Source organism: Echeneis naucrates, chromosome 16 (assembly GCF_900963305.1).
Source record: "Echeneis naucrates chromosome 16, fEcheNa1.1, whole genome shotgun sequence".
In the NCBI taxonomy this organism is placed as follows: domain Eukaryota; kingdom Metazoa; phylum Chordata; class Actinopteri; order Carangiformes; family Echeneidae; genus Echeneis; species Echeneis naucrates.
In genome coordinates, this window is record NC_042526.1 from 2,434,226 (window position 1) to 2,455,741 (window position 21,516).

The following is a 21,516-nucleotide window of genomic DNA, read 5'->3' on the forward strand; positions in this document are numbered from 1 at the left end:
GCCTTTAAAAGTCACAACCTTTTAACATTTAAAGGTCCTGTATGGTTTCAAGGCAGATTTATGTGTCGTCTGATTATGAAGCAGGTCTAGATCTGACAGCATCAAGGCAACGGCAGCCGGAAATCACAGACAGACATGCGATGTAGCATGTGATGTCACAACTAAGCAGTCCCCGCCCACCTTGACCCGCCGTTGGCTTTTCTGTGTTTGATTTAAAGCTGATACATTTAATCGTGCTGCAGCAGAAACAAGATTTAAAACCTCATCGAGGTAATTTTTGGTATTTAAAACCAAAAAGTGTGTCCAGTGAATTATTAAAATATAGAAACTTTAGCTGCTTTTCCAGCCTCAACATTGAAATAGTGTCTCCACAGCTCGGGAATTAGAACGGGCCTTTTTATCAGGACAGGCAGGCAATTTTCTGTCATCACACAAGCCACAGTGGTGGTGTTTGTTTGTTTCTGTTTTTTTTTTTTTTTTTTGTTATCAAGGTCAGAAAATAATAGGCTGATGATGGAAAACTCAAGGTCTGAGGAAAGACCACCGAAATTTGCTGAACACGCCGTAATGCTGCTGTGGCGGGAGCGGGGTCGTTAAGGTTGAATAAGTACAGGCTTAAGTCCCAGAATAGCTAATTAATGTAGAGCACGCCGAACACAACAAGCCCAGGCAGGCGAAGATCTACGACAAAGCTGGTGAGGGCGGCGGGAAACAGGGATGTAAAATTAAAAGAACGGAATGTGCCTGGCATCACGTATCGGATATTGAAGCCTGATGCATTCACAGCAAAGGGCTTTTTTCATCCGCAGAGCGTTTTGTTTTTGATCAACAAAGGAGCGTCTCACTGAGGGTACTGGAGATAAATGTCTTTCAGTGATTGGCTTTCCCACACGGCCCTCATCAAATATTCAGTGGTGTTCAGCTGCAGACCTGGGAGAACTGCGGGGATGGCCGGCGGCTGCGCGCCTCAATCTCTGCTCCTTCCTCCCTCTCCTGCGTTCAGTGTGGAATCTCTAGGATTGTAGGAGTTGCTTTTGAAGTATAATCCTGTAAAGATTACAGATTTCTCGATTTTTAATTGTGAACAGCACTGAACTCAGTAATGCTGACGGCTTTATTTTGCTTTCTAGTGATTATTTTGCCTCTGGGATCTTTTACCGTGTTGAGTTTTTCAATGTGAACTACTTTTTGATTCTTGTTTGAACCAAATTTGTTTGTTTTAAATTGTATCCGTTGGCTGATATTATTGAAACACCCCCATAGATTCCTTCTAGTAGAAAGCAAAATTTCAGCATAACACCGAAAATTGCTGCGATAAGCATCATCTGCAAACTTCTTCCACAGACAGTGAATAATGAGGAAAGGCTTCCTGCTGCCTGCTGCCACTGCACAACGCGACCATCACCCTGGGACACTGATATCATTAAACACGGCATTAATCACATTTTGGGGGCATCAGTAGAAGTCAAGAACGAGCTAACACACACTTTCATCTTCTGAAGTGGCTTTGTTGTATAATCTGCTATCAAACAGTCACAGATGGATAAAGGTTGATGTCAACAGAGCTGGTTGTTGTGCTGGTCATGAAAAAATATCAAAATTCACATGAAATACTTTTTCACAAAGACAGTTTCCGTCACTTTAGGTAGCTCAAGTCACGACTTCACACTCATTTGTTGCAACCAAACTAAATGTTGCCAACACGTATCTTGAGCTTTTGTTGTTCGCTTTGATGCACTTTAGTCAGAAACACACCTGTATGTGTGATTTGTGTCACTGCGTTCCTTCCTTCTCTCCCCAGCAGAATTTTAAGCAGTAAAAACCAAAAAATAAATAAATCTGAGATTACTGAGACACAAGACGGATGTGACGACGGCTCAATTCTTCAGGATGACACGAGGCTGAATTTTTCTACTACAAATCAAGAACATGGCGTGAGTTGCACGTTTTTAAAACCAAGACGTCCATCTGCAGTTATTGCAAATCGCAGTGGGACCCCAGGTGATGCTGTTCCTCTGTGTGCACGGGGCCGGTAGGTTATGGGCACATTTTATGGGTCACAGCTGCAAGCCCATCATTTAAATAGAAGGATATATCTCACAAAAAAATATGAGCCCAGAGTGAGAGATAATTCAGCCTTGATGGACCACCTCCAAACACTGCCACCTGACGACATCCATTCATTCATCATTCAGAGTTTTAGCGTCCCACCCAGAGAGTTGGTATCTTTGGACTGGCTCAGTCTCAAGTCAGTTTTGCGAATCGTTTTTACTTGAAGGCAGTAAAATATCGTAACTTCAAATCAAGCGGGACGCTGCATTTTTAAATCTACCTGAGTACTTCTTTATGTGATTAAATGCAGAATCCACTTTTGTGAGCCCGCAGTCAGTTCTTTGGCCGTCCGCTCGGCTTGCCCGAAAAAGCTCATTCCTTAAGAGCACTTCAATGTATGCGCTGTCATACTGGGTGAAACTGGGCCATCTTATTGTGTTCCCCAGTGCTCACTTCAACACCGAGCCTTCTGAAAAGCCCCGTCCTCTTCTGCACTAAATGTGTATGGAGGAGATAGTGCATTCTCATGTTATCTGCCACTGGCCTATTGCCCTCTCAGCCATTTTCTCATTTCACAGATTCGACCAGGAGGTGACCTTGGCTTTTTAAGTGCTTTTAAGGCCGAGTCAAGTCTCCTCTTCCTTTTTTTCCCCCTTTTATCACAAAAGGGGACAGAGAGAGAGAGAGTAAGATGGAGAGGGGATTTCTTTCTGGATTTTCCTTCAATGGACTTCCTGCCCTTCTTTTTTTCCTCCTATCGTCTACAGAGAGAGAGTAGACATGATGACGGGCTGTTGTCTGCTAATTCTGTGCTTTTAATGTGGAAAGTGGCCGTGGGGGAGCGGCAGCATATGTTTTCGACACATGACGTCAGGCACGGAGGGCAGTCAGGTAGCTCGAAGTCAGGGTCCATTAGCTGAATGTGAATTAACAAAAGACTAATTGAATGTATTTGCCCATGAGAGTACTTCACAATATTCAAATACTAATGTTGTGGAATCTAAGATGTAGGCGATAATTTATATCACCACCTGCATCTTCCCAACCGCACACCAGGGATGGGGGAAGAGGTGGAGGCTGTGCGTTCTGTGTACACATGTCGAGTGTGTCTTCTTGCGGAAACGAGCAGTCCTCCATCGCCGTCCGTCACAGATAGCACCTCTGGCATAGCGCTAATCTGGGTCAAAGGACTAACTGCTTGGAAGGGCCTGGGAGAGGCTCGCTCACATGTGAATGCTATCGTCCTCATTACGCCCACCGCGGCCGTTTCCCCGCAAAGGGTTCGTTATATTTTCCTCCGACCTCAAACGTAGACATCCTGACAATTCCTTGAGAGTCCATCAGCCGACCGAGCCTCAGCGGCAACAACATCATCATCATTGTCCTCAGACACATTCGCTGTGAGCCCCTCAGCAGGCGTTCCGTGATGAGGCGGGGGCCGCGGTCGTTGCCACATCATAAGCGCATTGTGCCCTTTGATTACACTTAGTTTGTGTTTCGTGATAAATGCAGTCTCCTTTTCATATCAGCGATGCAGCAAAGGGCCAGCCGTCCATAAATGGCAAGGCTCCATTCGCAGCCATAAAAGATACGAGACCTTCTCCTCTCTGGCCAAGTAAGTAGAAATCAAATAGGGTGGAAAATATGGAGTGATCTGAGGAAGCTCTTCACCGTCGCATTTCAATTGCGGGCCGGATCTGGATGATTATACAACAGTCAAGAAAGTGCCAGAGCCGAGTGTTTTGATGCTTGATTGCTCTGAAGAGAGCATCAATAGGTGGTGTGTGCTCAGTATTTCATGAGCTTGTGCTCCACCTGTGCCAACGCTGCTCTGAAAAAAACAAAAAAACACAAAAAAAGCAAGCCTTGATGCTGATGAAGTGAAAAGCTTTGTTGATGTCTCCAACGCATCCTGGAATGAGAACAAGGCGCTCATGTCCCCGCAGTGTGAGCTTATACTACCGAGCACGCTGGGACCGGAATATAAAGGCTGTTTGGTGGCGCTCGCAAATATTTGGATGTTGGATACCGACTAACTGTTTTGGGATTTTTTTCTTTCTTCTGCAAGCGGCTTCTCTGGCAAACCGCTTTCTTAAGGGAGAACAGCTGGAACACACTGGAGTGCTTGTTTCTCCCTCGAGGGCCACTGCGGCGGGGGCGGTTGTGGCAGTCGGTGGCGCTGGCGTTGGTGGAGGGGAAGCTAGCGCTGCTTGGACAGCGTGTCACTGGGGAGCGCATCACATTCAGCACACACACACCTCCTCCTCCCATTAGAGTGAGTGAGCCTGAGCTGCTGACAGCGGTGACAGGCCCGCTGCGGGGAGGCGATGGAGTTTGGGGTGGGGGGGGGTCCTGATGCAGCCAGGATTGGTAAAGCAAGGCACGTCTGCGACCATTTTATGACCAGAAAACGGAGCAAAATAAGTTGAGCTTGTGCCGTCGTCTGAAATAGCGCAAGGACTCTGTTTGGAAGATTACCTTTGCGGGAAATGAAATGTCATCAACCTCGAACATGATTGGCTGACACGTAGGATTTACGGGAACTACATGGCGGTGGATCTCCCAGTAATGTGGCTTTCAGGCTTTAATTTAGCAAGCCGCACATTGATAAGGCTCTCATTGACAATTCCCAAACGCGTCACGATAATTGAGATCATTTGCGTGTTTCTGTAAAAGGGCGTGGATGTCTAACAAGGGCTGCCAAGTCTTTGTAGATGACAGATTCTTTTGTGTGGCGGTCTGTAAGAATGTAGTAATTAGTAAACTGTTTGACCAATTTGAATTATTAACAAAACAGCCGTTTCGTAATAAAGGGATTTATTATCCACCAAGCGCGACAATTTCGTTATCAACAAAAGCCGCTGTTACTTACGGCTTTTTATCGAGGAGGAAAATCCATTGAAAATGGCTGAAGGCCTGACACAAAGCAACTGCTGAATCCCCACAAATCTGCAGGCTTAATTGATTATTTGTGCAGAGCTGTATATCTGCAAGGTGCAGGATACCCTGGGGAAATAATGTAAAACAGATAACAAGATGAAATGTGGGAGAATTGCTTTCTGCTGGCCATTTTATTAATCTTTTTTCCCTTTTTCTTATTCACAATGAGCTCCCCATTCCCAGGTTTGTTTTTTTTTTTTTTTTTTGTCCCCATTACAGGAAGCGTGGCTTCACATTTTAAAAGCAGCGTGGGCTTCAATTGGAAGTTGAGAGTTGATTCAAGCCGCTGAGAAAATTGTATGTTAAGAGGCTATTCTGATTTGTGAATGACACGTGGAGGGACTCAATATTGTGTGTACCTGAATCTCCCTGTGGAGAGCATTTTATTTTCAAATCTCGCCCTCATTATTCCGCCTCTCTTGCTTCCTTTCCGGCATTCAAAGGAATGAATTCATTATGCTGATACAAACGTTTTTTGAAGCAATATATTCATTTTTTTTTTCCTCTACAGTTTACAGTTAGTCCTCAGCTGAGCCACATGCTCTCTGAGGTGCCTTGACACTTGGGTTTCACTTCTGCAGAGACGACTTTAAAAGAGCAACCTTAGGAAGATGGAATGTGAAATTGCTGTGCAGCTCCACTCGTGTCTGTGGCGTGTCAGTGCCACTCTGTTCAGCCCTATACATTTTATTTCCTCCCCCATTTTCTCTTCGCTTCCCTCTCACAGCTCGTGACAAAAAAAGGAGGTATTGTTGGCAGGCTGGAGGACTCCTTACGCTCAGCTGCAATCAAACCATTACGGAGGGAAAGGGGAAGGGAAGGCCTTTTGTTTTGTTTTTGGTGTGATATAGAATTCTTGGCATTAGGCTGCGCATCGGGCCAGACCATAATTGCCTTCTCCTCACTGGGGAGCTTCTTGTTTTCCATTTCAAGTCTGGCTCCGACAGATTTCACCATTAGGCGGCAAGTGTAGTGTAGTGGAAGGGGGGGGGGGGGGCATCATCGCTGTAGCTGGGGAAAGGAAGACAATTCCTGGATCACTCATCTCATATGGGCCGCCAGAGAAGCATGGATGACATTGACGATGAGATAGCTTGCCAAGGTAATTTCTGCCTGGAACACACAAGACCTGGGATTTTACCAAAGAAAAAGACAAGGAAGAGAGAACGTATGTATAAAAACGAGGTCCTACTTTCTCACAGATACTGACGGGGCCATTATTTATTCATCGAATGTGGGAATAAAATGTAAATTCCTTTTTGGACTGTTAGTCTGGCATAACAAGCGCTCCGACCACGCCGCTCGGCGACGGTCATTTTTCACTCCGTCTAGACTAAATGATTAAACAGAAGCGGCTCTGAAAACATTTACATAAAACCTCTCTGGCTGCAGGATAAATCTGGGCGATGGTGCAACACGAGTTCCCTCAAACTTCTTCTTGATTGCATGAGGCCCCTTTTTGCAGCATTAATTTTTCATCTTCGTCTTGAGACCGGAGCTCTTCACGCAAACTTTTGCTATCCCTTTGTTTCTCGTTCTCACTCCCTTGTGTCCTCGTCCTCCTGGGTGGCGAGATAATAACCCTCAGCGTGCTGTGACGTCGGCGGCTGATGGGCAAGATGCTTCCAGCTGAAAGCTATTTCCAGACCTCGAGGCACTTGTCACACCGTGATACAACCAAGTGATAATTTCCTTGGAGGATTTTTTTGCGAGTGTATATTATCTCTCCCAGGAGCAAATGCGGTAACAATCAAAAGGAATTGTGGGTTTCCTTCAGCCAAAATGGAGGAAAATGACAAGAAAATAGCAGTTTGTTGACTTAAAAAATTGCAAGGCTGGAGAAATGTTGATCAAATTGAACGTTTGAGCCACAAGAATGAAAATGTTATTGAACTCGTAGGATTTTTCCCGGCTCGCCCGCTCCACCCTTGTCACAGTTTTGTTGCCCCTTCGTGCCGCTCTAACGGGAATTTAACCGTCTACTCTGGGCCACGCTTTTCAGAAGGAGTTCGGGACAGACGGTTGATGCGAGTTAAGTGCGCAACATGCTGCTGCGAGGCTGAGGAGAGAGGCGTCGCTGTGGTTTATTTGGTCCAGCTCACACACACACAGTGCATAATGGATATTTAACAGCCCCGGCCTGCTGGAAGTGCACTGTGTCCTGAAATGGCGCTGGGGATATCTGAGGGAGCGTGTGACTGCCGAGATGACACACCCATTAAAATACACTTTGCTTCATTTCACTGCTACAGTTTGTCGCTGGATTCGTGCCAAAGGAGTGAACACAACAATACACATAAGCTCTCCTCTTGTTAAATGGATGTTAGCAGTGGATTCATCCTGTATGAAGTCACATAGGACCTCGCATGAGTTTGCTTTTACCGCTGTGCAATCTTAGTCACAGTTGAATCTGGGGTAACAGAAGCAAACATGTTTCCCAGCTACACCTTCAGCAGGATAACCATCGCATCCTCTCTCCAGCTCTCTGTTCATTCTGAATTATTCAAACAAGAGAGGCGCCTCACTTTGTCTCGTATCATCATTATAGACACCCCTGGCTGCAATATGAGAGAGCAACCCCCTTCCCCCCAACAAGAAGCAGAAAAGTTGTAACTGACACTCTCCCATCGGATCACTTGAAGGTAATTGGAGGTCAGCGGCCTCGACATGGCTGTGGCTGAAGCAGAGGGAAAGAGCACTGAGAAGCAAGAGGAAGCAGAACCGTGGCGTCACGAGCACACTCGCGCTCGTAGGCATCAGCTGCGATTCCTCCGGAGGTGCTCTGATGACTCTCGGCTCAACTTTCTCCAACGGAAATCTGCAGTTTATTTTTGGGGGATGGGGGGCATGCCACGCATACGATGGGAACAACGTGGCATATTCTGCCTTGGCAGAAGTTGTAAAAAAAGTAGAAGTAAGTTTGCGTGGCTTGCTTCGTTTGCACATGTATGATATTCAGGCCATTCCTGACAGCTTAATAAGATTCTCTGAGCTCTGAATGGATCCGTATATATCTAAGGAGAAAACTCTGTCAGTAGCTGTCTTGGCTTTCTTCCTTTATATCCTCCTTTGTCCCCAGACTGTATATAAAGACTCCAGGAAGGAATAAAGAGGTGCTGGGTGTGTAGATCTGAGGCTTCAAAATCCATTTAAGTTTATTTGTATAGCACCACATCATTATCTGATGGCACTTTATCATTCTTACCAGCACATGCAGGTGGACATAAGAATGAAGAGATGAAGTCTAACTGACAGTCCAAGCAGGAGGGGGCAGAGATGTGAGGAAGTGAGGAAGCTGGAACAAAGATGCTGCAACGCTGACAGTCACATCAAGAAATCTGGCACAGGAGGAACAGGCAGCACAACTTATATACACACACAAAGGAGCGGACAACGAGACGCAGGTGACACACAGCGAGACTTCAAAATAAAACAGGAAGTAGACAAAACACTCCTGAAAACTAAACTGAAGCCCGAACAAACAGAACTGGTCAACCATCTGGAGAACATGCAAAAGTTTTGTTCAGAAAAGAGCATGCTAAAACTAAAGATTTCCACCAGACACAGGGACAACTAACGCTTTAAATAGTAAAATTTATAATTGATGTATTCTACAAGAAAACTGCAACAGCTCACCATTTCACAACTAAAGTTAATTTGTTCATATGCTCCAGGCAGTTAAGCCTATTTGCTTTGTTGTGTTGCTTAAAAAGAAAAAAAAAAAAAAAAAAAACTGCTCAAAATGTCAAAATCACTGATAATTGCCTTTCATATTAAAACACAATGAGTCGAAAATTGCACAGAATGGGCTGCAGTGAATGGATATGTTAATTTCAGTTTTCAAGTGTGCACAAAGAGGTATTGACTCGGTGAATCCCAGATGAGGCCAACTCCTGGTGCGAGAGATTGATGCGTGTGTGGTCATTGAACTGAGCTTAGAGGTAGTTTGTATTCTATTAGGTGTCTCCAGGGCATTGCAGCAGTGGAACAAAAGCACACGCTGATGCCTACAGTAATTGCTGGCAAAGAAAAGACCAATGCCAGTGTAGGTCGCTGCTGCTGCTGCTGCTGCTGCGGCTGCTCATGGGCTTTTTTTTTTTCCCCGTACTGTTATGAGGAGACTCCAATCCTGTTGTGACTGAGCCCCCATACATAAATCTGTTCTGTCTGGAAACGGCGTGCCTTTCATTGCTGCTAATAAGCCTCCTGGTATGTTCGGCTGTCAGCGTCAGATAAGCTCTGTGATTTATTGGTTTTATCTGTGTTGGGATGGAGATAATTTATTAATAGAATAAAGGAATATATATACACCGGAATGGGCATATAATTAATACCTTTCCATCGCACAACAGCTTGGACCTGCAAATCTCACCTTCTCTGCTGAAGGTGGAGGGAAGTTCGATTTGATTGTGTGCGTCTTTTTAAGGCTGTGTGAATGAATCTGTGAAGGAGATGTGCCTCATTCCCAATGCAAAGTAATTCTAACTTATAATAAAGATAATTATCATAATAATATGCATTTCTCAGTGAAGACATCTCCGGCCCACAGATTCAATATAATGCATGATGTTGGATTGTGTTTCATTGTTACAGTGAACAATGGACAGATATTGTGTTCACTCCGTCGACACAACTCACAGCTCCTGACCTTTGTTATTACCTCCACGTAGGCAGATGTGTTTTTTTTGTTTGTTTGTTGTTTTTTTTTTTTACCCGTGCCCGCTTGTTGGTTTGTTTATTTGTCGGCAAGATTAGATTAGAAAGCAGTGAGCTGATTTGCTCTGAAGCTGGCGGAGGGACTGGACAGGTCATGGCGCCGGGAAGAAACCCAGATCTTTCACTTTTTTTTTTTTTTTCTAATGAGGGGTGTATGTTGCTCTGTCGTGGCCTGGGTGGAGTTCTCTGTGTTCTCTGAGTGGCTTTCACTTTTTTTTTTTTTTTAAGTGATCAAGCCATCATTGAGTTGTTTACCAAGGAAGATTCTGTAAAGCATCCTGCCCCCCATGTCCTCCATCACCCACGAGGCTGAAGTGCTCGTGTGTTGTTGGATCATAACCGATATAACCGCAGCTTTTAAAGGCTTAGCTTTTAAGATCCGCCTTATATGCGAAGGCATTAATGAGCACGGACCAAACTACACTGCTGACACCAGATTTTAGTCTGTTGCATATCTGCATCTTCTCATCTTTTGCCTTTTATCTCCTTTATCTTTTTTTTTTTTTCCCCCCGTATGGACCATAAATCTGAAATAAAGTGAACTGAATTGAAAATGCAATTTACTTTCATCCCTTGAGGCTTGATGGTGGCCTGTAATCTACAAACAGGAAAAGTAACATTTCAACAACAAAGAGGAGGCTGATAAGAGCCGGCAGAAGTGTCTCTTTCTGACGAATTCAGAGCCCCCATAAACCAGCCTTCATTACCAAACAGCTTAAAATACCAGTAGGGGTTGGAGGCAGGGGGGGCTTCGGGATGGGGGTGGATTTGCTGAACAAATTCAGCGAGCGATTGATGAATGTTTCCATTGTTATTAGCAAAGAAACACATTTGATTCGCATCAGTAATCCATTGTTGAGCACATCAATATCCTTTATGTCCTGTAGCGCCTTCACTTTTTCTCTCTCGTGATTTTCCAATCAGTGTGATTTGGTCCACCTCCCTCTCAGGTTCATTATCTTCCACACACCATTAGAAAATCTGCTGAAGATAAATGATTATCCTCCTGGAATATAATCATGTCATACGTGGTCGTACCGTCCCTAAAATTAATCCCCCCCCCCCACCATACCTCTTACAATCTGTTGATGCTCGATAAAAAGGCAAATTATAGGCATGCAGCATTCAGAGCGATGTGTCCTCTCTCCTGTTCATGCAGATCCCAGTGAGAGGGCGCTCAGCATGAGGCTGGTGTGGAAATCCCTGGACAAGATGAGGTGTCTGAGGAAACGCTCCACCATCCCCTTCCTCGGCTTCCTCATCACCTTCCTCCTCTTCCTCAACCTCTACATCGAAGACGGCTATGTGCTGGTCAGTGAGCTGCCTTTCCCCGGCCTTCCTTTAATTGTTTGTTTTTCCGAATCTGAAGGCCCTCTCGCCGTCAGAAAAACAAATTTGACCAAATGTGTTCTTGTATTTGTTCATTCCACCCATGTTGTCCCTTTTATAATTACTTGTTTTTTAAAAGAAACACTTTTAAAATTTCATGACGTGGACCCAAGTTGAAATCATCCAGATGATTTATTTCTTATTCATGATGGCATCAAAACTTGGTGAACACAGTACATTATCCGTGTTTGTTATTTAAATTATTGAGAGGCAGTTCACATTTTCGTCTCTCGGCTGCTCCTCTCAAGTCCGTTCACGTGGTTGTGTAAACCGCCTGAAGGGGTTTCCAGATTTCCTTTTGTCTCTGAACGTCGAGAGTTAGCTCAGCCGCTTCAAAACGCATACTGCTGAGTTTGTACACGACATTAATGACACGTTTAAGAAAACAAAAAGCCTCGGTTTTCCCTCTGCCTGAATTATTCAGTCGAAATCATAATTTTCAAAATGACTTCTTATCTCTCTGGTGTTTTTATTTATTTTTTTCCAACGTTGTGTTCCAGGAGGAGGATAAAAGGCAGCTCAGGGAAACGTCAGTCCACCCTCCGAGCTCGGAGCGATACGTTCACACCTTCAGAGACCTGAGTAATTTCTCTGGAACCATTAATGTCACGTATCGTTATCTCGCTGGAACCCCGCTGAGCCGCAAGAGTAAGTTTAGTACTTCTTTCAAGAGGAATTTACACTGACAATATTTTTTTTTCCCCCTTTCTTTCTTCCTTGAACTCGGGGGACTTACAGTAAGTCACGACAGCGAGGAATATGAACTAAGACTTAAAATCTGTGATGTTGAGATTTAGAGCATGAACATAAATTAAGTAAATGATTCTATTTTCTTCACAGAGTATCTCACCATCGGACTGTCGTCAGTCAAAAGAAAAAGAGGGAACTACCTCCTGGAGACGATCAAATCCATCTTCGATCAGTCGAGTTACGAGGAACTGAAAGAGATTGTTGTCGTGGTCCACCTGGCAGACTTTGACCTGGTCTGGTGTGAGAACCTGGTGCAGGAAATCACCAGGAAGTTTGCTCACCACATCATTGCCGGACGCCTGCTGGTGATCCAGGCGCCGGAGGAGTATTACCCGTCTCTGGATGGTTTGAAAAGGAACTACAACGACCCGGAGGACCGGGTCCGTTTCCGTTCTAAGCAGAACGTCGACTACGCCTTCCTCCTCAACTTCTGTACAAACCTCTCCCACTTCTACATGATGTTGGAGGACGACGTGCGCTGCTCCAGGAACTTCCTGACGGCGCTCAAGAAGGTGATCACCTCCAGGGACGGTTCCTACTGGGTGATGCTCGAGTTTTCCAAGCTGGGCTACATCGGGAAGCTGTACCACGCCAGAGACTTGCCACGTCTGGCTCATTTCCTCCTCATGTTCTACCAGGAAATGCCCTGCGACTGGCTCCTCATCCACTTCCGGGGCCTCCTGGCCCAGAAGGATGTCATCCGCTTCAAGCCCTCGCTGTTCCAGCACATGGGCTACTACTCCTCTTACAAAGGGGCAGAGAACAAACTGAAGGACGACGACTTTGAGGAAGACTCCATAGACATTCCCGACAACCCTCCGGCCAGCCTTTACACAAACATCAACGTCTTTGAGAACTACGACGCCGCCAAGGCTTACAGCACGGTGGACGAATACTTCTGGGGGAAGCCTCCTTCCACCGGAGACTTCTTTGTCATAGTCTTTAACAAATCTACCAAAATCAGCAAAATTAAGATTGCCACGGGCTCCGACGACAGGCAGAATGACATTCTTCACCACGGAGCTCTGGAAGTCGGAGAGAAGCTGGTCGGGACCAAGAAAGGGAAACAGTGTTCGTCCTACATCACCTTAGGGGAGTTTAAAAATGGCAACATCGAGGTTCAAGACGTCGACCACAAGATTGCCTTTGAAATTGAGTGTGTACGCATTGTTGTCACAGCCAGCCAGAAAGAGTGGCTTATTATTAGAAGTATAAGTTTATGGACTACACAACCTCCCAGCCAATGAGGACTAAACACAAAGACTCTTAGTATGTCATAGAGGTGAAGGTTTTTATTATTATTTGTTAAGTAAGTATTTCTGGGTTTATTTATTCATTTTGTATGTATTTATTGATACTCATTTTGATTGCCAAAATCAATCTATAGTTTTTTATACGTGCAAGTTGTAACCTTAGCGGAGCATCTTCCCAATCCCCTTAAGGACTGTTCAAATAACCTCAGTGTTCATGAGCACATATTTTCATTAGTTTCCCTTTGGCCTTTATTGTTTTCTGTCTTTTAAATCCATCCTTAACACAGGGCTGATGATGATTCAGCATCATCTCCTTCAGTCCGTAAAACACCTCACAATATTCTGTCGCCCCATTAACAAGTTCTACAAAAGACCCAAATCCCAAAAGCTGAAGAATCATATTCATTCTTCATTCTTCGTTTTGAGTCGCCACACCGTCCTGTTTCAGTAAATATTCTCTTAGAGAACCAAATGTGTGTTAATCCACAGCTGGAAATAGCCCCGAATAAATACTCCCTATTGTCCAGTTTCTTGTAAAGTTTGCTAAAAGTTCAGCGTCCAGCTGTTTCAGTGAAAACAATAATCCAACACTGTACTATACGATGCTTCGTAACACATCTGTAAAGATTTACGTCTTCGCTGAGAGAATTGAGCGCCGCAGACTGTGCTGGGCGCTCAGACAGTGAAGACGAGGTTGTTGTGGTCTTTTTCATGGTGATTTGTTAGCATTCTCAAGTGCATGTGGAGTCAGCCCAACGAAGCCCTTCTAATTTTGCCCAAAGAATAACAACAAAGTTAAACATCAAGTTCATTTCTCACGCTTGTTTTTTGCATGAATTTATCACATTCTGATGCATCCGTGTCAAATTTATCTTAGCAATGCCACAACGGTTGTTTCACCTCCGTCGCCCAGCCCGAAATGAAACAGGTGATGTGATGAACGGTCGTTTTTGAAGGCTCCTCAGAAAGCATTCTGCTGATTTATACTTAATTTGTTAACGTCATAATAATTCATGCTTTTCTAGATAATTTCACTTTGAATTATTTATAAATGAGGGAATGCAGGACAGCTGCAACGAAGCGCGACTAAATCTACTTGATCAAAACAGTCTCTCCTTGAAACTAGCTTTTCAGGATTGATATTAAACCTGCCAAAATGGGATTTCTGTACGAGAATGTTCCCGTGTGGCTCCTGATTATCCCCCTCATCAAAAAAATTATTAGCTGTCATTGCTACCTTGGAAATCCGTCATGTTGCGCCTAACCTTTTTTTTTTTTTCCTTTTTTGGTTTGAAATATTCCTTCCCACTGTAATTATCTTCTCCGTCGTGGTAGAGGTGGGTGTATTGAGTGGGCCGGGCTCTTTTACCAGCACTGTATGTTCTGGCCAGGCTGCTGACAGGAGAACAATGTTTGTTTTCACCCATCCTCTCCAAGAGCTGAGATTAGATTGCACGGAGAAGAATGGGCCAGGTCTGATCTTAGGTCTCTCTTTTTCCCACCACAGTACAATTTTCCCAGAGTAAATTGGTCTGTGTTTGCCTCACTCTCTACACCAGCAAAACAACATCTCCCCTGGAGCTATAGGATCTCAATTCGTTCTTTCCCCAGCGCTGCGCTCTCACGACTCCGATGTTTCTGCTCCTATACGTTTGCCTCTTTGTGATCTTCATTCTTGGTTCATACAGACTGATGCTGCCGCCGCTGCTGCTTTTGAGGAAACTCTGCTTTGGCTCCTTGATCCTTGTTCAAATTTCACACGTGGTTCTGTTGGAAAACAGCAAACATTTGCACATTAGAACATTAAACATTCGAATTAAGGTGAACTCTACATCGCCGACCGGAGTTCAGAGTGAGTCAAAGCTGTGCTTCGGAAAAAAAAAAATCATCTCATCCCTTCCCACATTCGTGTAATTACAATCTGTTGCAGGGCAGACGAGTCTCTCAACAACGCAATAAAGAGGTAAATGTTTACATAACGTTCTGACGTTCCCGAGGAACGGGAGGTGGAAACAGATTAAGCATTCGGCGGCCGTTTTGGAAAGCTTTGTTGCAATAGCCACCTGTTCTGTTTTCTCTCTGAGGTCTTGTTCGGTGCCACGGATCGAGACCTTCAGCAGATTGGCTTGTAGCACCACCTTGAACGCCTTCCTCAGCAAATCTCCCCTGTGCTGTCTGAAATGAAATTAGAATGCCCGCCATCCTCACAATGTGGCTTATTGTTTTTCCTCAGCATTTCCCTTGGAATGTGGCAATTCATTTTGGTGAATGATTGCGTGACCTGCATGGATCAGGTCCTCCGGGGGTGGGGGTGTGTGTGTGTGTGTGTGTGTGGTGGGGGAGGAGGGTTGTGTTTGCTTGAATGGACGATGCTCATGGTAAAAAAAAAAAAAAAAAAAAAATCTGCATTGGGCTGCGTGTGTTATATTCCTTATGACGCCTGCCGCGGTGCCAATTCATCCAAGTATTGCCTGCTTATGAGCTATAAACACATGATGTCACTGCAGGGCAGTTAGCTGCTTTACAAGTGTAATGGATGGCTTTGATACGCTTCACGTCCGAGTGGAGCAACTGTTGTGAGTCAGGCCAATATTCCTGGAGGACTCTGGGGTCTTTATTTAAAACAAGACGCCGGGCCAAAAACTAGCTGCACGCTGCAGAATTGTGGGCAGATTTACATCTTGAGGATAACAACAGCCAGAGCTGCATAAAATTCTCTGTGTCCAGCCTCCCGTCAAGCACTTACAGATCGTAAACAGCCATCGTCATCTGTCCACCTGTCCATTTATTAAGAATCAAAGCTCGCAGCATCCCTCCTAACCCCCCGTGACAAAAAAATTTAGCTAACAATTTTTCGGGCCGCTCGAAGGCAAGTAAATGTCTAAGTTTGTGTAATTATATCAGCTGTGGGGGTCAAAGTTCAAGTGATAGATGTGAATATGATCTGAGTTCTTTGAAATGTGAGCTGTCTTCTAGTGGAGCATGTACAAAGTGCATGATCAAAAAGCATTTTCAATGGCTAAACCAACTCCTTTTTTTTTTTTCCTTCTTCTTCTTCCTTTGTAAATCAGGATCTATGAATTCTTTTTCAGCTTCTGCTAATGAAATTGTACCGGGTTCGTACGTAGAAGCCAACCGATACTACCTTTCTTACAGGTTCACACGTGCTGTATATTGTCAAGTGGAGCGAGCGTGTTACAATGTTGTTCCTGTGTCTGTTTTACTTTCCATCGTTCTCTAAATGGTACTGTATTGTAAGATGACATATATTTTTTTACATGTATCATTTCAAAAACGTATTGTATATATTGTACTTTAAATGAAATTAAACGAACGAATGCCAACTGTGCCGAGTGTTGACTGCTGAGAGGGGAACGTGAGGGAAATATTGAGTTTCTGTCTGTGGTGTCAGGCCTTGAATATTGGCTTCGATGCCTGGAGGAAAACAAAACATTATTTACATGACCCCCCCCCTCCCTCCCAAATCCAAAAAAAAAAAAAAAAAAGCACTTCTTTTCCTTCATCTGAATATTAATTTGTACCATCGTTCCAAATATTTTTAGAACATACAATTATACTACGACTTTCAGATGAAAAAAGAAAAAAGATAACTGACATTAGCAGTTCCTTGAAACTTGCAGGCCTGTTTCACTCTGATCTTGTTACAGCCCAAAGCCAAAGCCATACATTATTCATCTCACCATTCATATGCTTTCTATTTCTTTTTTTTTTTACCGCATACTAAATAAAAGTGTGGGGATGATGCTTAGGGGGATGCTCTACTGTTTAATGCTCCGTGCTCCTTGCGTGTTTGTCGAGAGGGGTCATATATTTTCTCACCTTGAGTGCAGAGTAAGACACCTGGGAACGCGGCTGTCGACGAAAACAGACGATTCTGGAGAAAAAAAAAGAAAAAGGAGTGTAGGTGATAAAGCAGGTTATTCAATGCAAGTTGGGGTGTAAATAAATAAACAGTTCTCAAGTGACAGCCGGTCTTTTTTGGCACCGGGGCAGGTAATAGTGCATCAATGCCGTATTTGATCTCCCACGACATTCATTATTAATTCACACACCTGACATTTGTCAAATTTTCTTTTCACACAATGTGAAATGCATAAAGCTTTATGACACAGAAAAAAAAGGTGTCTCACAACATTTACTATGACTGGCTCAACCTGAACAACATTCATTCTACTCAGAGTACAGGCAAAAAGTTTGACACACAATGAATCCGCACAAGCAGTTATTCCATTTTAAATCTTTACGCCGAACAAAATTGGAGTTATAGTGTTTAGTCTTTGTGCGTCAGTTGGCACGAAATGCAGTGTTGCTACGCCGACTGATGAACTTCCCCTGAGACCTCTGAGCATTTCAAACATGCAGCCTAGCAGCTCTGAATATGAAATATTAAAGTAACAGTAAATGACACACTGTATGTTACAAAACAAGCTCCAAAATGGCTTTTTTTTTTTTTTTTTTTTGGAGCTTTCAACTTCATTCAACAGTCTACAAATGCAGGAACCATCCGTTGGTTTAAAGGATGGATGTGACCGACCGAGCGCTTGATGAAGCACATCAGGCATACTGCAACTTAACAACAGCGACAGAAGGAAATGTTGAATTAACGTGTAAACACTTTAAAAGCTAAATTACAGTCATTGCAGTGACTGCTTTGATAAAAAAAAAAAAAAAAAAAATGGAGCTGAGCTTCATACTCGGTTTCAGCCTTTCAAAGCTCCAACATCGTTTCAGGGAGTTGAAGTGTTTTGTCACAGTCGTGCCCACCTCGTCCTTCAAAGTCATCCAGAACCGAAGGGAGGGTGCAGCGGGTATCTGAGGAGACCTCGGCGGATGCACAGTACGAAAGGTGTGGGGTAACAACTACAGACAAAAAAAATGATTTCCAACATAATGACACCTGCACTGAGCACAGCAAGGGGGTCGGCCAATCAATTACTCTGGTTGCCATGGTGCTGCTGGCCCGTACCTACGCACGAGGACGAACCACCACATGATGTCAGGCTGATGGGGATTGTGTGGATTTCCTCTGAGAATCTGGGTTTAATTCCACCTCACATCCACCGTCTGTCCATTAGGAAGCAGCAGGACTGTGAACAGAAAATCAAAAGAACAACAGGCATGGCTTGTTTGATTTTTTTTTTTTTTTTTTTTTGGGGGGGGGGGCCATCTTCTCTTACAGTACAGGTGAAGTATGTTTTCAAGCAAACACGAGAGCAACATCAAAGCCAGGCTGGAGGGAATGGGGATGGGGGGGGGGGGGGGGGGCAGGGGGATAAACTACATATTGGTGGAGATAGGAAGAAGTGCAATGATCAGACGAGTGGCTAAGAACAGGGATGTAAAAGTATTGAAGCTGAGCTGACGGCAGGAAAACAACAGGGCAGGCGCAGGTGATGAATGAGCTGTAATAACCTGGTTAGGAACCTGTGATTGTGTGTCTACCAGTGATGGAGAGGGGGGCCGCCTCCGCTGTTCAGGAGCTCTCAGGCTGATGAGTAGCCAGTTACAGCAAATACAGAGAGGCCTGGGCCGGTCTGGGCCGCTGGGTATGGAACCGGCATCATGATTGGAAAGGAACAGGATATATTCTTATCTGCCAAATCTAGGGTGAAAACAGCCGAGGGTGAGGAGGATGAGAGCTCTGTGGAGCGTTCAGTCATCGTTTGTTTGGTGGCAACCCGAAGCTGTGGGAAGAGGAGCGTGGCTGCACTTGGTTAAAAAAAAAAAAAAAAAAGGAAAAAGGGATGAAGTGTCATTTTGTAGGTCAGGAGTTTAATTAGGTGGGTTAAGCTGCACTGATGATCCAGACAGCCCAAGAAATTCTTTTCATTTGCACGTCTTGATATTCGACGGCGAACAGTGAAGCATCCCGGCAGAACGCGGTGTGCTTCACTTTAACTACTCCCCTGGCATTTACAGGGTCTTCATGAGAAGTGGAGATAAAAGGAGCGGTGCTGCGGCGCTGCTGGAGCTGGCTCCCGCCTCAAAGTGGAGCGTCCCTGCGGCGAATGAGGGTTTAATCGCTCCCAATTGCTTTGCCTCACAAAAGGTGTGACCCCCCTCCCCGCGCGCACATACGCAAACCTCCTCCCTTCCCCTGTCACCACCAGCACCACCATCACCACCACCCTCCCATCTGTCCCTTATTGTTGCCACAGGGAGAAGTGTTGCTACCCCCCCCACCTCCAGTTTCAATTCGGCATTCCCTCACCCAGCCTGGGAACAGAGGAGGAATGAGTAATCAAAACAATTCGCCAAGTCTCATTTTGTCTTGTTTCTTGGGAATCTTCAGCCAGACTGAAACAGGTTGTGTCTCGGGGGGCTTTTTGTGGAACATCACACAGGCAGCAGCTGTCACAACACAAGAGAAGCTTCAGCTGCAGTTTGGCTGCACCGGCAGGTTCACCACTTGGCTCTTTCTACGAGGCATCCGCAACAAATTACCCAAAAGAAGTGAAGAAATATGAGAATGTGTGAAGTCACCTTGATATGTTCAGACAAACAGTTAAACAACAACGGCAACAACAACAACAACAAAAAGTCCTCTCATCAACAACAGCGGAACAAATAGCAATCTGGTTCATTGTGCGGGAAACAAAGCAGCCACAGTGAACGCGTTTCCTTACTGTTACCTCCAGGGATTATTATCTTTTTCTCTCAGAAGAGAAAGACTTTAAAAATAAACCTCTAAATGCCACGCTTACCTTACACTGAGTCTTGTGATCAGGCAAACTGAAACAGCCGAAAAAGAAAAGCCAGGCAATGTCTTGGCAGATCAAGGAAGCCTTGAATTTGATGAGACAAAATGAGCTCACCACAAGATACAATATGTTGCCTGGCCCTGTGTCGTATCTATCCCCTCCAGTAATTCTCAGACTCCCGGGCATGTCATCCAAAATTGTAAAGGCCTTAATTAAAGAGTCATGTCAGGGTGTCTTCATGTGCTGCTGAGTTACCTCATCTCCCAGGGGGCATTGCTAAAAAACCACCCAGGCTGGACAGCTGATTTTTCAGCTTTCAGAACAAAAACCTTCCAGCTGAAGGATCCTTCCAGCTGAAGGACAAGTAATAACACCTCCTGCTCTTGCTGTTGTTATTGCAATGCCACCGCTGTGACTGCAAAAGAGTTTGCATGTGTGTGTGTGTGTATGAGGAGGGTAAGGGGGAGTTGAGTCATTTTAATTATCACAGGCATGCAAAGAGACACAATCAGCCAGTTGAAGGCCCCGGCTGCACCGTCAACTTGTCCCTCCTCCCCTCACAACCATTACCGAGGCTCGCCTTCTTCTGGAAGCCCGTTTATAATGTCAGGGCACGCCGTGGCGTGTCTGCCAATCAGCCCTGCGCTGTGCAAGCGTACGACACAAGGTGAAAGTGTGAATGCACAGCGTGGACCTACTGGCTTCATTCATGCGCGCCCGCGGACGTGCAAACTCGTTTTATCAGCGTTTTGAAAAGCCCAGCGACTCTGGCGGCGTTATGTCGGCTTGTTGGTTTCTTTGCAAACACAAAACAAAAATTCTTCTTCGCAGCAAGTCAAGGTTGTTTTAATTTCTCATTTGGAGGATAAAAAAAGAAATAAAAAACCTCAGGCACATCAGCCCCCACATTTAGACCCAGCGTAATAAGAATGAGGAAACTTTGACGGTATGAAAGTTGGCAATATTGCGGGATTTGTAAAGTAGCAAATATGAAAGAAGCTTGCGTGCAGTAGTTGAAAACAAGCACACGCTGCAACATCCAGCAGGATAGTAGACAACAGACACAGGGACACGCACCCCTGGGGTGAATGTTGTTTTATTCGCTTTACATTCAGGAGCCAAAATGACCCATCATTGCTGGGGCTGCTTCCGTGAGAGCAAATATCTACCTTGATTCAGAGAGCGAATGGCAGTTGCAGACATTGATTCCGTCTGGCGTTGCCTTCTTGTTAGCTCCTTTCTGTAGTGGGGGGGGTGAGGGGGATTGATTTTTCCCTTCTTCAATAGTGATCAACATGTCAGGCAGGACTGATGCTATCTTTAGTCGATAGCGAGGCCGAGTCAGCAGCAACTTAGTCCGGCGTGCGCAGGGACGGCAGTCAGAGCGCACACAGTCACGTTTCGCCTGTTTCATTTGCGATAACGTGACACAATGTCATGATGTGGGGAAAACAGGAGATGATGCGATGATTTCCCTTCTGCAAGATGAGTCCCCCCCCCCTCCCCGCCCAGGTTAATTGTTTTTCTGTATCAAGATGCCTCGGAGGACATCATCACTGCTTTGACACCGACAATTAACAAAGAAACAAAAGCAGGGCTGTGTTTAATTAACTCCAGACAAATAATCATGACGATTAATTTGAGACTGCACATGCTTGGCCGAGGTATTGTGTTATTCTCACAGCCCATGATCA

The 21,516-nt window shown here is 44.8% G+C and overlaps 1 protein-coding gene across 1 annotated transcript in view; it reads left to right on the top strand.

The window, feature by feature from the left end:
* Positions 1-13,271, top strand: part of mgat4c (mgat4 family member C) — a 49,453-nt gene extending 36,182 nt beyond the window's left edge. Inside the window, exons 3-5 of the mRNA XM_029523558.1 lie at positions 10,868-11,019; positions 11,598-11,745; positions 11,938-13,271. Of these exons, the coding sequence (XP_029379418.1) occupies positions 10,891-11,019; positions 11,598-11,745; positions 11,938-13,094 (1,434 nt within the window). The 5' untranslated portion in view covers positions 10,868-10,890 and the 3' untranslated portion in view covers positions 13,095-13,271. The remainder of the gene's footprint in view (positions 1-10,867; positions 11,020-11,597; positions 11,746-11,937) is intronic.
* Positions 13,272-21,516: the final 8,245 nt, after the last annotated feature.